The sequence below is a fragment of the Hippocampus guttulatus genome, chromosome 1 (assembly GCF_054856545.1).
Source record: "Hippocampus guttulatus isolate MCC_2025c chromosome 1, RoL_Hgut_1.0, whole genome shotgun sequence".
NCBI lineage: Eukaryota > Metazoa > Chordata > Actinopteri > Syngnathiformes > Syngnathidae > Hippocampus > Hippocampus guttulatus.
This window is the reverse complement of record NC_141261.1, coordinates 13,763,745-13,779,485: the sequence shown is the minus strand read 5'-3', so window position 1 is coordinate 13,779,485 and position 15,741 is coordinate 13,763,745. Positions and strand designations below refer to the sequence as shown.

Here is a 15,741-nt window from a genome sequence, read left to right as displayed (position 1 = left end):
ACAAAAAAAAATCATGAAAAGAAAACATTGAAACAACAAAGCCGGTCACTTTCATTCTACGTACTTCCTCCAGAGCCGCTTGGTAAGACTCCAGACTGGCAGAGCCGGGAGGCAGAGGACTGAGGCCTCGCTGCAGCTCTTCTTGGCTGGGGCTCAGAAACTGGAGGGCGGTGCGGGGCAGGCGGTAGAAGGTGGCGAGGGATAACAGGGAGACGATCGGATGCAGATAAAAAGGAGAGACAAACAGCAGGACACAACAGGAAAGAGAAAAGAGATGCGTTGAATTCCAAATCGGGTTTGACTCAGAAGCTGCCTGTGGATGCAAAGCCGTGCAGGGGCTGGGCTGAAATACGAAAAGTCATGTGTAGAGTTGGACTGCGACAGTCATCGCCGGCACATTACGCATGAGACGCACTTTGTTCTTTGAAGTTAAAATCTGTTAAGGAACGGTGCCGCAATCGATGCTCTTTCGATACCGCCTTCAAGACGGCACAATGTGGATAAATCACCGCCTTGCCTTTGAAACGTAAAAAATGGGCACCAGGAGAAAATTATTCCACTCACGTCCATTTCTTAGCAGGAATTAAACTCGCTGATTGCTTTCTTGAAAAATAGTCACGAAATATAGCAACAACTCGCTGAGTTGGCAACACTTAAACTAGATTGCTTTTTTTTTGGGGGGGGGGGGTCACCTGTTATTCTGTCTACAACCATAATCAACATACAAGCATGATCATTAGAGACAGTTAATTTCTTTGAGAGTGAGCAATTTACCACACAAATCAAGCATTCGCAAGAATGCGATTTAACAGAAATGCTTAACACTTGATAACGTGCACAAAGACATTACTATTTGCTTTTTCTTTTGAAAATAAACATTTGTGATGTGACGTATAACATCATTCTTGTGAATACTACAAACTGCAATACAAACGTGAGGAGGCGCTTTGGGCACGGTAAATTCTTTTCTGGTAGCCGTAGCAACCGTGTTACTTCTAGAGCGAATATCAACCCTGCGCTAGGCAACACACTTTCCGAAACAATGTGCTTCGCTCCCTCCCAAAACGACAAACATATTTTTTGAAATCACTAAATCTTGCCGTGCAGTCAGAAGTTAGTTCTAGTTGAGCAAACAAGACGAAACGTCATGATGTTCTAATTGTTCGGTGAGGCCCAATTACTGTAACATCCCCCAAAAATGTAGACCGTTTTTTTTTTTCTGATTTGGTGCAAGGTGCGCACAAACTACGGATCCCAAATATGTTCAGATCCTAACTGCTTCTTTGGTATTCCCCCCCCCCCCAAAAAAAAATCATTACAATGTAACTGCATGATGTCCCCTTTGAGTTTTGACCTTTGAGACAAAAAAGCCCAAAAATAAGCAGACACTTATTGAACGTACAGACCTGAAAAGAACAGAGACTGTCAAGAACACACCTACTAACTACCGTATTTTCCACACTAAAAGGAGCACTGGATTATGAGGCGCATCTTCAATGAATTTTGTCTTTTTTATTTTTCATATATTGGACGCGCCGGGTTATAAGACGCAATCTACAATGCATCCACTAGATGGAGCTACACTCAAGGAAATGCAAAGAAGGATCAGACGTACCTGTATTTGTTGAGATTGTGAAAACCATTAACAACCATCAAAAACCAACACCACAGCTCTCCTTTTTTCCGAGCTTATTTAATAAAGCAGCGACACAGTTCACTGAACCAACAGCAAGTTATAACATTGACTTGTTAACGGTGAACTCTCTTGCCGCTATTCTATTTCCGTGTTCTATTGCATGTCTCCAGCAAGGAGCCATTTTGGGGGTCGACATATTACCGTAATGACCATACACAAGGCGCACCGGATTTTAAGGCGCGCTGCGAGCGTTTAAGAAAATGGAAGACTTTTAAGTGCACCTTTTAGTGCGGAAAATACGGTACATGGAGTTGCTTATTAGCATGACTGCACCCGGCAAAAAAATATACAATCTGTTTTGACATCGACTTTGCTGATGAACGTTTTTAAACACAACCAAATAAAAAACACAGACAGATGGACATGCGGTATGAGGTGTTAGCGTGTGGAGACACGGACCTGATCAGTAAAGCGCCTCCTCTTTTGCTCAGGAGACTTGACATAGGCCGCCTGCGTGTAGGCATAGCTTTTATAGCGAGGCTGAGCGGAGGGGCTCTGCACTCGGCCCTGAGCCACGCTCACTGTGATCTGAGAGCCAGACAGAGGACACAGTTGGACGGATACAGGTCGGTAAAGGCAGAGAGGTGGAAGAACGCACAACACGAAAAGGCACGTTGGAGGAAGGAGGGGGGGGGGTTACAAAAAAGTGCGCAAAAGACAAGAGAAAAGAACAGAAAAAAAAAGAAAAACGAATATCAGGACATCAGCTCTGATTTTATCTGAATGTCGATCCGTTTTGTAGTGAAAAGAATTTGGGAGCGGTCTTTGCCTCTAACTTTCCGCATTATCGTAAGACGCTTATGAAAGCGAACGAAACAAGTTTTGATGAGAGCACGGTTAGCATGCGCGGCAGTTCTTCTGTCTTGAATATCCACATTTTGGTCCCGCTCAGCGTTTGCTCCATTTCCCCAATAAACAAATCAGTGCATTGTGTTGGCTGAAAATCCTTTTGAGGTTGTCACATAGACCGGACACATACGGAATGACAATATTGTTGCGTCTGGCTCGAGCGCTTTTCTTTCTCATGCACTTTGCTCTTCTCCCTTCTGGAACTGGATGCACTTTTCACAAATGACTGGCTGTGGTAACTTTCAAGTAAGTTTTGAGGGCCTTTATCGGGTGTCATTGCTCTTTTTTGTTGGCCTGTTCTCTCTCTTGCTGGAGTAGTTGTTCCTTTCAAACGGCCGTGGTACAGCTGGCGAAAGTCAAGCCTCTCCGTTCACAAAAGCACTTTCAAACAGTCATTCATGCCTTTGTCACAGCCCGGCTGGATTACTGAATTGCACTTTACTTTGGAGTCAGCCAATCCTCCATCAAGCGTCTCCAGTTGGTCCAGAATGCCGCTGCTCGCCTCTTTACTGGTACTCGTAAGAGGGAGCACATCTTGCATCCCTTCACTGGCTCCCTCCACATTTTAGATTTCTTTTTAAAGCTCCTATTATTTGTTTTCAAATCTTTAAATGCCCCTTGCATCTGTCTGGTGCCTCAGGTCTGTGGACCAGACACTACTAGGGATACCGAGGTCTATGCTCAGATGGGATGGAGCCTTTTCCGTCGCTGGTCCCTCTCTTTGGAATGACTTCCCACTGAACGCTGCCCATCTTTAAAACTCATTTTTATTCTCTGGCTTTTAATTCAGTATGAGACTTGATTTTTAGTTTAACTGATTTTGTGCTTTCTAATGTCTTTGTTATCACTGTATCTTTTTATCGTTTGTACAGCGCTTTGTATACACCGGTGGTTGTTTTAAAGTGCTCTAGAAATACACTTGAGCTGAGATAACAGCAGAACAAATTTGATACTGAGAATTGTGTTTGCAATGGGTGAGGATGACGGAGACGTTAGGCAAACAGTTTAAGCTAATTTCGCTACTATGACGTGATGTGTTGCAAAGTGACACAGCAATGGCCATTTAAGCCACTCACCGTTTTATGGAATGTAAAAGTATCCCTCGTATTACATTTAGTCATTTTCTTTTGGCAGTTAAAGCACTCATGCTTTTCTCTCTCTTCATTTTGAAAGGAGCCGGAGTCGAACCGTAAACTCGTTTAACCATTTGGTTATTTTGATGACTGGCGAGATTGGATCAGCCCATCACACAGAATTGCAGCACATGCTAGTCACGCTATCATCAAACTTGTTTTGCTAGCATCCATAGCGCTATTGCTGTTCTTTGGAAAGTAGGAGGCAAAACCATAACCAAGTTCCAGTTCATCACTAATTACAGATGCTGAAAGAAAATATCTACATTCAGTCAATGTCTTGAAAGGAGATTGCTGAGATAATGATACACTGCCGGTTAATGACCAGGCTGAGGCGAAGAGGCAATTTGCTATGCTTAATTGAACTTATTTCAGCCAGCACTAATGGATTAACTCTGCATGTGTGTTTTGCCTTTTCCTTTTGGCTTTTTGAGACGGTTTCTTTTTTCAGAACTTTAGTACTTCTATTGTGTTGGCTTGTTCAGGTGCCGACTAACCAGTCGACAGTATTCCACAACCAAGGTTTTCAGATGACCCGTGTGAGCGTTTTATTTTTCACTCTCTCTGTTTGCACCTCTGGAGTTATGACTCACCTCCCCAATCTTGTCTACACTGTCGCCTGCGTGCTGTCTTTCCTTTTCACCTACCACACTTAGTCTGTCTCTGTTCTATTGCCATAAACCACCAAGACCCTCAAGTTTGCCCCTGGCTAACCTGCAAAGAACGCTTGATTGTTGTAACCTGCAGAGGTTATAGTGGCACCTTGAAATACAAGTTTGATTCGTTCCGAGGCCATGCTCTTGAAAATGCTTGTGTCTCAAATCCTCTCTCTCTCCATTGAAATCAGTGGGAATACCATTAATCCGTTCCACCCTGTGAAAAAAACATGTTTGTTGAGTTTTAAATAAGGAGAACAACCCTCAAAAAATTGTACTTTATGAATACATGGAGGTAAGGGCATGATCATATAAAATGTAAAGAAATTCAGTCTTTTTTCCGACAGTTTTGCTTGAATTCAATTCATTGTGTTGCTCGAGATGTGTGTGTCTTGGCCACCTGGGGGCAGGACAATACACACATCCAAATATGAGGACACGGGCTCAGCTCCTCTGTCAGTCGCTATAATATTAGTTTTTCTTTGCAGAGGAAAAAGAATATATGTCTGTAAATTGTGCGTAAATATCCGTTGCTTAAACGCCGCAGCACCAATGCTATTGGTAAGTCAGTCTATTATGTGTTAGCATTATGCTAGCGGACAATGTGTTAGCATTATGCTAGCGGACAATGGATTGTGGTTGTTTTAAATATAAAACGTGGAATTCTCTTTGTTTTATATTTCGTCTGACAGTAAACTCCGACTGGATGGAAGCCTCTTTTTTGAATAATTGTTGACGTTGTGAGAAGTGGCTGCTTGTTGCGAAGCCAGTTAAGTTCATTTCCACCATACAACGCTCGCGTCAAAATCACTCTTATCTCAAGGCACCACTGTATTGCAAAACGAAAGGCTGACCAAGCAGTTAGTACAACCCTTAAAATCTGAAGTCCACGTCCCGTTCACATCCTAGGTGCTGATGCAAGGAGACGGTGACAGCTTCGCTCTGATGATGACATATGAGGGGGAAGGCAGATAACAGTAATCCTTGTTTTTTTGGGGTTTTTTTTGGTTTCTCCTCCCTCGCCAACAATTTTATTGAGTAATTGTCTGCGCCAAGTCTTCATGTCTGCACTCGATATCTTAATTCACCATACAGGCTCTCGAAGTTGACACCTTTTTACCCCCCCCCCCCCCCCCCCCCCTCTGCAAGAGCCTGCGCAAAGGGCTGATGCAGCCTTTAAACTGAACTAATAATTTTGTATTACCAGCCATTACTTCCAGGAACTACTCTAAATCCTGCCATGATTCAGTGTGATAGTGGGACACTGACCTCAGCATTACCGAGCAGTAAAGGTCACAGGCGGTGAATCCAATTTGCCGGTGGAAATCTGTTCTCACCTCACGGCAGCGTCTCCATTCGGAGATTCCGTTTCAATTTGCAGTTAATGTTCAGCGCTCATTGGACACCTGATCATTCCACGTCCCAAAAGTGAAACGATGTAGAATTGTTCCCCGCTTTGCATCACAACAAACTCTTCTGGGAAAGGCTTCCATTACCAGTATGCACGAGGTCAAAGGTCACTGATGTCGGACCAAAGAAGACCTGACTTACCACCTCCAGTCTAGCTCATGGCAAAGATGCTTACTGGGCTTTGTCGGCGGCGATCGCATTCTGCCACGCCAAACTCGTACTCATTACAGAGTAAGAACATTTCTTTTCGATTGTCCTTCCACATGATCACGATCCATAACACTGGTGAGAGAACTACCTCCAGAGGGCCAAAATGAACGTAACTGACTTGAATCTGACTTGAATCCCCTCAAGAATCTTTCGGGAGAATTGAAGACCAAGGTCCGTGGCAGAAGATTGTCAAATCTGGCGGATCTTGAAAGGTTTGCAAAGAAGAATGGGCTGGGATTGCTCAGGAGATACTGTACATGTGAGACCCGGAGCGTAGCCACAAGTCTTCCAGTGGGGTGGCCGCCAGGGAGACTCAACACTTGAGTGAGGGGTAGCCATGGGTGCCTCCGTCATTCTTTATCATACCATCCAGTCAGATATTCATGAACTAAAATTGATGCATATGCAGAACAATGCCCATTCACACCCATAATCAAGCAGGAACAAATCAAAGTTTAAAAAAAAACATTTTGCAGAGCATACCTTTGCTTTTGTGTACTATCACATCGTCGACTTCAATCTCATGCACTGATTCGCTAGCTAACAGCCAATCAGATTGACCAATTGTTACAAACGGCTGATGTGTGTACGTTCAGGTCAATTGTACATTTAGTTTTCAAATATCCTATTCATACTTTAAAAAAAAAAACCTAGCATCCTACAATTGATTTAACACCACGTCAACATTATTCACCTTAAGGGGCACGTCTCAACAGTTGAAGATACGTTCGAGAATCCAAGCGAGAACCCGTTGCACCCTTTAAGGGACACTAAACAATTTTAAGAGACAATTCACTGGAAAATGTTTGACTTCAGATGGCATAACTGCAGCAAGGGAGCGGAAAGATGCAGTGATTGGTGATAGATTTTTATTTTAAGTTGAGGCCTTAATTAAAGCTCAACAAGAGGGCTCCTCTCACGCCTTTAATCCCCCCAATCAATTTTCTCATCAGCTTCACGGCCAAATCAGGCTCGATGTCTTTTGCGAGCTGCGCACTTGTCACTCTGCTGACAGTTGGATTTCTATCCGGGCCGGAGGAGACAATCTGCATGAGGGCTGCGTCGCCCGCCTCGTCTGAAAAATTCCCCGACAAATTTCAAGGGTCTTGATGAGCGCGCCGAGTGAATAAAATGTGAATGGAGAAGATCCCCTTGAAAATGTAACGTGCCTCCCGCTTGGCCTAAATGAGTTTGTCTAATCCTGCTCAAAGACAGAAACAAACAATCGCATCTTCTACTTGATGATTTGGCTGTACTGCAGAGCAACATGCGACAAAAGAGCTGTCCCAAAACATTGAAACCGTAATTAAAAAGCTTTTTGTTTCTATAAGACCGTCTGCTGGAAGCGCAACGCCCCTTTTGCGCCCTTTTTACAGGAACATGGTACATTGAAGTTAGAGTTTCCACAGCGGTACAATTTGGTTCCAATTGGGGAGGACATCTTTGGCTGACTCTGCCATACCATATCACTTATTCTGGCACGCTTACACATGCAGGACCACCATACCCAAAGGGCAAAGCAAGACACACACTGTTGATTGTGATTGACTTATCATAAATAATATTTAAAAAACCGCAACAATAGAAATAGAACGGGAAGAATACCGATTGATTTTTCTGCGACAGAGTAGAAAAATCAATCTTTTTTTCATTCCGAATATAATTAGCCACAAGCCATGAAGAGCACATAATGCTCTGACATTGTTGTCCATTGTTTACAGAGGACAAGAAACGTTTGTGTTTGACTTTGTCGCAGACATAACTATAATGTGGTACACAATGCACAGATGGGAAATGGGCTGTCGCTTAGACCTGTACTTGGTACTCAAAGCGCTTCACCTACTGATGATGCAAAATCAGGAACAACTGGGAGCGGGGTTCAGTACCTTGCTCAAGGACACATCGACCAGCCCACAATGGCCGGGGATTGAACCCCCAACCTCTGGGTTCAATCCACTCTACCACTGAGCCACACCGCCCCGCAAATTTTTGTAGTCAGTGCAGAGCTTGTGTTACAGTCGAAACGTGTTCAACGTGCGTCGAGGGACAGAACGAATCGGTTATGTCAATGTTGTAACGGTAGTTCGTTGAGCCCCTTTCCAATAAAACGGCCGCCAAATACGACGTAAAATGACCGTCTGAACATTGATAGATGTAAAAACATGAACATGTAATACAGTCTAAACATATCAACTACAATTAAGTGTATATGAAGAAAAATAAGATTGGATAAGACATGAAACAAATAACTGTTACGTTCCTACGTCATCTCTGAAAATATTCAGTCAGCAAACGGTACTCCAGACTGACTTTCTAAATAAGCTGAGAACAAAGGTGATGGCCTGGCAAAGCATGCAGACCTAAACTCCTCTGAGCATTTGTGGGACATCCTCAAACAAAAGGAGGGGGGGGGGGCCTGTGTGCGTGCGCGTGCGTGCGTGCTAGACCTGTTGGGAGAAGCGCTGTTGGGTCTGGATCTGGTAGTGATCCCCAGTCAGGACGTGGGAAGTGCTGGCAGCGCTAGCGGGCCGCGGTAGCGTCTCCACTTCCTGGATGGCTTCCATGGTAACGCTCTGCGGGAGCACCTGGAAGAGCGACGTCACGTACATGATGACGCTCTTCTTGTCGGGACGAGGCACCGCCACATCTGAATAATGACAAGTGAGAGGACAATGAGATTATGGAGTATTTTTTTAAAAATACATCCTGCCCTCCTGTCTGGCCTGCCTGCATCCTTGCACTTGGGTCCTCAACCATGCCGCTACGTGTCATTAACTCCCATTTGAAATTGCATTTGTTGTCGGAAAGCTTTTCGGTTCTTTACTTGAGTATCCTAATTGCCAGAACCGCTTCAAACAACAAAGCGCTCGATGTTGCACATGGAGCATTTTTGACAATAAAGTTGACTTGAGTGGACTTGACTTAAGGTCAGCCCTTTTTTTTTTTTTGGGGATGTCTTTTTTTTCACAGTTTCAATGCAAATCATCAAACAAAGTGGAAACTCTGGTGTAATGATAAGATTTGAAGCATGGCCCTCATGTTTATGACTTTTCTTTCTACTATTTCTGTCCCCTTCTATTCCATTCAGTTTGTTGGCTAGTCTGTTGAAATGACACAAGTTTGCGCACTCGGTTGGCAAATTCCTCTGTGGTGATCAGAAATGATCAGTGTTGGAAGCCGCTGGTGCCGCAGAGAGGGAATGCAATTTTAAACCTTGTTTGTTAAGGAAACAAGGTTTTTTTTTTCACGTCAAGGGGCAATTGTTACTTGCAGTGGGAAAACAATTTTGACCTCTTGTTGTGTCAAAATGTTGACCCAAACCCACTGGGTCAAATCTTCAACCCAATGCACTGCCGATAAATAACCCAGCATTGGCACAGTGCCTTTTGGATCCAGCGGTGGGTTCGCTATTTCACTCCATTTTTTTTTTTTTTTAAGCCAGCAGTTTTCAGAGTGACAGGTGTAAGACATGAGCGGAAACTCAAGTTAAAATGACCAGAGAAGAAAAATCAGCAGCGAGTCAATGTTGCTCGATTTGAGGAAATATTGCCAGTGCGTGGTTGCAGTCGTTCCAGTTACCTTCTGGGTCCAGCAGTCTGTCGATGCCCAGATGTTGCTCCGCCTTACTAAAAGCATGTTCCAGTCTGTCAATCGCTGACTCCTTGGCCTCCACAGAGCTCCAATCAAACAGTTCTGGTCTTGAGTTGGAGGGGGAGGAAACAATGAGTAATGATATTTTATTTAAAATCATCTGCTTTAGTTTTAGGAATTCTATTGTGAGTGTGTGACAGAACTGAATAAGATGACCCAGAAATACAGGTACACGGTACTGGGTCTAACATGCAAAACAACTGCACATAAAACCCGCTCATTTGAAAAGCGAGTGCATTAAAAATAAGTGCAAACTCGGACATTCGACAGTACCTGTGGCTGTGGATGAGGGCATTGAACGCCAGGCCGTCATTCCAGCTACTGGAGAAGTTGACCACGTTGACCTGAGGGGACACGCAATGGACGAGGATGAGGAGGAGCTCACCTCATTTGTGAGACGAGTTTGCCAAGTGGCGCAAAACAAGGAGGGGGCAGTCACTCCAGACACACAACTATTTCGATACACATTTTTGGACTGTGACAGAATACAAAAATTTCCTGTACTGTATTTAAGGAGACTGTTCATGTTTCCGCACTTCACTTCTTTATGTATATATTTGAAGAATTGGGGAATATTGGAAAGTATACTGTACATTGCATTTCAGCTCGTTACATTTGTCAAAGCGAGTACCGTATTTTCCACCCTAAAAGGCGCACCGGATTATGAGACGCAATCTGCAATGCATCCATTAGATGGAGCTACGCTCAAGGAAACGCCAACAGAACAATCGGATGACAGTAAAACGGATTGAATAAAGCAGTGACACAGTTCACTTAACCAACAGCAAGTTATAACATTGACTCGTTAACGTTGCAACTGCTCTATTTCCGCGTTCAACCGCGTAACCCGATCACCTTAAGTTTGAACTCTGCGTTCTAAGCATGTCTCTAGCAAGGAGCCATTTTGGGGGTCGAAATGTTACCGTAATGACCATACACAAGGCGCATCGGATTTTAAGGCGCACTTTGAGCTTTTAAGAAAATGGCTTTTAGATGCGCCTTTTAGTGCGGAAAATACGCGAGCTGATTAGCAAATGGGGTGTCCATGATCAAATTTGTTTCATTAACGTGTGACTGTTGAATAATACGAACGGGCAAGACATTGTTGATAAAATCTGAGATTAGCACGACAAGAATAAAAGAATAAACAAGAATGACCGCCAGTTTAGTTCGAACCCTCGGAATCCGATGAAAACATTTAGCAGCCTTTGGCTTTTTCGCAGAACTAAGCATACGCGATTCTGCCGTAACTGCGCGATTGAATGATACTGACCTGCGGGTACTGGCTTGTGTTCTGCCGAACCCAGCTCAGTAGAATCTTCTCACTGTTGGTCTGCTGTAGGTCCGCCATCACCTCCTTCATGACATCCTTTACCTAAAAACGCACAAAGACAATGAAAGGGTTAAAGACACTCACCGGCCAATTCATTTGGTCCAAAATTCAACGTGAACTGCAAATGCACGGCTCATCCGCCGCCTCTGATAGTTCCGCACTTCAATGACAACGTCGTATTTCTCACTTCTACCATCAAAAACGACATCGACCCGAGAAGCAGCCATTCAAAACAATGCACTTTCCCCCCTTTATTTACTGAAAATACATTTAACGTCGAACACAACTGAGGAGTGCGTGTTGGCGCGGCCCTTGACAACCATTCCAGTTTCTCACATGGCCTGCTGGAAAAATTAATTGCCCACCCCTGGTATGCTGTTTCAACTCATCTTGACTCTGGAGCCGGATTAGACGGCGGGGGAGGATGCCAGACAAACCTGGCAGGCCCAAGAGCAAAGTGAGGGGGTGCAACGGGAACGTCTGGCAGTGTTTCCTACAGAGTCTTCAAACTCCACACCTCCAACATAACTTTGCATCTGTCCTGAAGGGGGCCGTGGACTCGGAATATCAGTTCTCTGCTGAGGCTGCTGATTGCTGTGCCTCGTACAACCTTTTTACTTCACTACTTTCGCGGGAGGATCCATAATTTGAGTGAAAAAATGTTTCGTTTCGAACTATTCCGAACGATGTCAAAACACGTTAGCATCAAAGGTTGTCAAAAGTTGACACTGTAACGCGTGAATTCAAGCACTCATGACTAAACAGTCGATGAGGTCTCATATACACAGGAGAAGCCCTGCGCAAACACACACATTCCATTCATGCACATTGGGGCGTTCATTCTGGTGTGTGTTGCATGGCCACTAGGGGGCAATAAAGCTCCTCGCTCAAGTATGCCAGTATCAACCAGCTGTTCTTTGCAGAAGAGAAAGAATATATGTGTTGTGATACTCAAAACCATGTTTTATCACCACAGATGCAACAAAGCTTTTGCCCTCGTTTTTCCTCAAGCACACTAGGTTTTCATCATTTGAAATATAATCTTAATCAGCATAATAAATCTTTTTTTTCTGAAATGTTATAGCCATAAATTTGCATGCATGGTAAAATCTGTATTGTGCAAGCTTAAAGAAAAAAGAAAGAATTAAAAACCTGATTTGGGAGGGGGGAAAAAAAGTAAAAACACCAGAAATACATTTTAGGGACACATAAAGCCACCATCAAATTTGCTGTTGACCAGTGTTATCTTCCAACATGTGTTGCTCTATCTTTTGTGTTCAGATAATCATTGCTGAAAGGATAACAACACTGCCACACAGATACTAATTGTTTGTCGAGGGTGTGATGAAGTAAGATGAGTCACCTGCCACCTTCTTTTTTACCTTTTTTTGTTTTAAATTCGCTTCTTAGACAGTGTCAAGGCATTGACAAAATACCGTGTATGTTTACATTTATGTATGTCATTATTTGTGCAAAAAGTAAAGGAAATAAAACACTGTCGCGGTGTCCGTCATCTGTGCGTGCATGCAGCTACTCTAAATATGTGTGTGGTTAGGTTGCTGCAAGTGACATATTTGGGTTACTAGTTGAGGACCAAGGAGGAGGTGTTGCATTTTTCACTGGCCAGAAGTGTGTTGGTTTTACACAATCTTTCCTCAGGAAAGAAAAATGTTATTACTCAATGTTACGCCGTATGCCCCCTCCCTCATTCCCTCAGCACCCCAACCAACTAAATCTATTAATAGAGTTTTCAGTCAAGGGTTGTCTCCCTGACACACTCCAACACAATTGGGTGCACACACAGTTTGTTAACCGTTCTCCAATGAACGTGCACTGGAAAGGCAAAAAAAAAAAAAAAGAAAGGGGAATGGGTGCTCATTTCGGAGTAGGTCACTGCATGCATTTCCACTTTAAGAGGAAGGGTGCTTTGACAAACGCTGCCATCGCGTATACGCTGTCGAACTCCGAGACACGCGGAACAGACTGAAATGGAATTTTTAGGGCAGACAAGCGCATGCCAAAGCAGCAGGTGGCGCTGTAAATCAACACTTCCAGTTTTACTACGATACAAGACTATACACCTGTATACATGTGGCGCTTTGACAACAGCTGCAGCTGGAACAAAGCACTTTACTGAACATTTAACATAAAATACCAATAATGCGACAAAACAAATTGCATAAAACATTGACAATAAAACAGTCACAAAAATTATTCCTCACACACAGTCTAACCTGCGGCCATTGTCCTTTTGACCCTTTTTAAGTCCTGCACCCGTTCATCATATTTCTTCGAAGGTGCTCATAGTGTCGGCGTTTATGTCTGCCCGATTATTATTCACGTATTTTCTGCACTAAAAGGCGCACTGGATTATGAGGCGTACCTTCAATGGATGGCCAAATCTGTATTTTTTTTTCATATATTGAATGCACTGGACTATATGGCGCAATCTACAATGCATTCACTACAGGTCCATTTTTGTCCGTCTCCGTGCCTTCTCTTCTTCTGTTCGACTTGAGAGGCGTTCATGACCGCCGCCCCCCCCCCCCCCAAAAAACGTAAATTAACGATTCCTTCAATGAAACAACAAAAATACGGTAATGCATCAAAACAGAAAATAAATTCTACAGCCCCCGACAGAATTTATTTTGGCATTTCCTTGAGCATAGCTGCAATAGAACAATCAGATGTTAGAAAATTGTAGGAGACTGGACTGTCTCAGAAGTGTTTATTTATTCCTTCGTTGTGTAATGTATTCACAAACAAGGAAATCACAAAATAAATTCTCCAGCAAGGAGCCATCTTGGGGTCGACCTATTACCGTAATGACCATACACAAGGCGCACCGGATTTTAAGGCGCTCCGTGAGTTTTTTAGGAAATGGAAGACTTTTCGGTGCGCCTGATAGTGCGGAAAATACGGTATATATTTTTTTGGTGTCACGACATTCTCTGCTTCAACCACCGTATGACAACCCGTTTAGGGTGCTTGATGCTTGAACACACCGCTAAGGGTTTTGCGCTTGACATGGGTGGGTGTTAAGGAGTGTGTTTCATTGGATAGGCTTGGTTGCGGGCGGGGTGCCGTTGCCCGCCCAGGTCCCTTGCCGTGGTGGTCCTTCCAAGCAGCCGCGCTTTCGTGCGACATTGTTGAGTGTCTTTCTCCTACTCCTATCTCACCCGGGCACCCTGGGCTACGCAATCGCTGCTGCAGACTGTCGTGAAGCCCTCAGTAAGATTTCCATTTTGAGTTGTTGTTGTGCGCGGACATGAGGACTAAGCGGCTCGCTCAGCAAGCATTTTGTGATGAATGTTTTGTCGCAGTGTTGTGATTGTTGAGAACTTACTTGTTGCCAGTCTGAGAATAAAGATGTGTCTTACAGCCAGCAGCGTGCGTTCCTTCTTTCTGCCACACTATCGTATTTTGGGTTGGCATGTTCAAATCAAAACTAGACTAAAACCTTTTTGAGCATTTGACTAAAACTACATGACAACCTTTTTAGATTTTCGCTGACTAAAACTATCACCGATTACTAAAATTCAACTAATAAGCATTCCAAAAGACTAAGACCAAAACTAAAATGGCTGAAAAAAACAACACTGCTATACGGTAGTGCCATTCCTTTCATCCCCCCCCCCCCCCCCCTCAAGTTACCAATGAACTATTAATAAAACACAGTTGCTGCGATCGTGGAAAGATTATCAAAGGTGGACAACCAAGGTTAATATACTGAACAGATAATTCATCATTTATAACTGAAGCAGGAAACAAATTGTCAAACACACACATACACACCTGCCAGTGGAGAATGATGCTCCAGATGAGGCCAAGAATGAGCTTGTGATTGCCATCGACGATATCCGTCGCACCAATGTTCACCAACTCAACCTACGCAAAGGTGAAATAATGACTTGAATCGCAAAGCAGATTTCAATCAACAACCATTCCTACGCACTAAGGACAATTAGCAGTTTTCACTTAACTTAAAATGAATGTTTTTTCGACTTTTGTCCATGCACATTTGGCCAATTACAGATGCAACCAGGGAACAAACCCGGAAATAGCTCCGTTGTTGACCGACGCTCAAAACTTTTGCTCCAATGAGGATACGAGAGATACGGAGCTGATCCTGCGACGCGATTTCGGCTACACCGGAGCCAAACGGCTTTGCGAATCTGCTTATTACGGCACATACATGCCAGGTAACAAGTAATCCTTGCGGTCTGTGGGCAGCTGAATTTGTACAACACCGCCAGCTTCCAAATACGAGCCAAAAAGGAGCAGGCGTAGGCTCCTTGGCATAGCTGCTAACTAAACGTGTAGACTTGTTTACAGCTGTTGAACCGCCCACTCACTGATGTTGGTGCATTTGGGTTTTTTTCCAATGCATTTTCACTATGGGGGGTCGATTTTCAAATAAATATATGACGTGCTTCATAGGGATATCGCCCCATCTTCTGATTGAATCAGTCATCGACTACCATTTTTTTCCAAACTCGCTGATTGCTGATTAACCCCAAAAATCCTGATTGCATAAAGTCGAATTGTGATTGCAATTTAATGTGATTTCTTTTTTTTTTTTCACGGTTCTCTTGCCATGTATCTTTGAACAAACACAAGCAATAACTTAATCTCCATGACAATAAACAATGCCAGATTAATTATACATAAATGTTTTGTTCACAAGGGTTAGGCTGACACTAAAATAAAGGCAAATGAACCGTTAATTAATATAAAAGAGTACATATATTTGTAGTTCTCGCGCAGTTCTAAACTAACTAAACATTTTGAACTGCAGTCTTT

General features: G+C 43.5%; 1 protein-coding gene across 3 annotated transcripts in view; it reads right to left on the bottom strand.

The window, feature by feature from the left end:
- Nucleotides 1–15,741, bottom strand: part of dmd (dystrophin) — a 137,805-nt gene that overhangs the window by 92,852 nt on the left and 29,212 nt on the right. For all 3 annotated transcript variants that reach the window (XM_086111300.1, XM_086111318.1, XM_086111308.1), the window contains exons 5-11: nucleotides 14,734–14,826; nucleotides 10,879–10,980; nucleotides 9,879–9,949; nucleotides 9,534–9,652; nucleotides 8,402–8,601; nucleotides 2,096–2,224; nucleotides 65–160 (exon numbers count right to left, since the gene is read on the bottom strand). In XM_086111300.1, coding sequence (XP_085967426.1) covers nucleotides 65–160; nucleotides 2,096–2,224; nucleotides 8,402–8,601; nucleotides 9,534–9,652; nucleotides 9,879–9,949; nucleotides 10,879–10,980; nucleotides 14,734–14,826 — 810 coding nt within the window. The remainder of the gene's footprint in view (nucleotides 1–64; nucleotides 161–2,095; nucleotides 2,225–8,401; nucleotides 8,602–9,533; nucleotides 9,653–9,878; nucleotides 9,950–10,878; nucleotides 10,981–14,733; nucleotides 14,827–15,741) is intronic.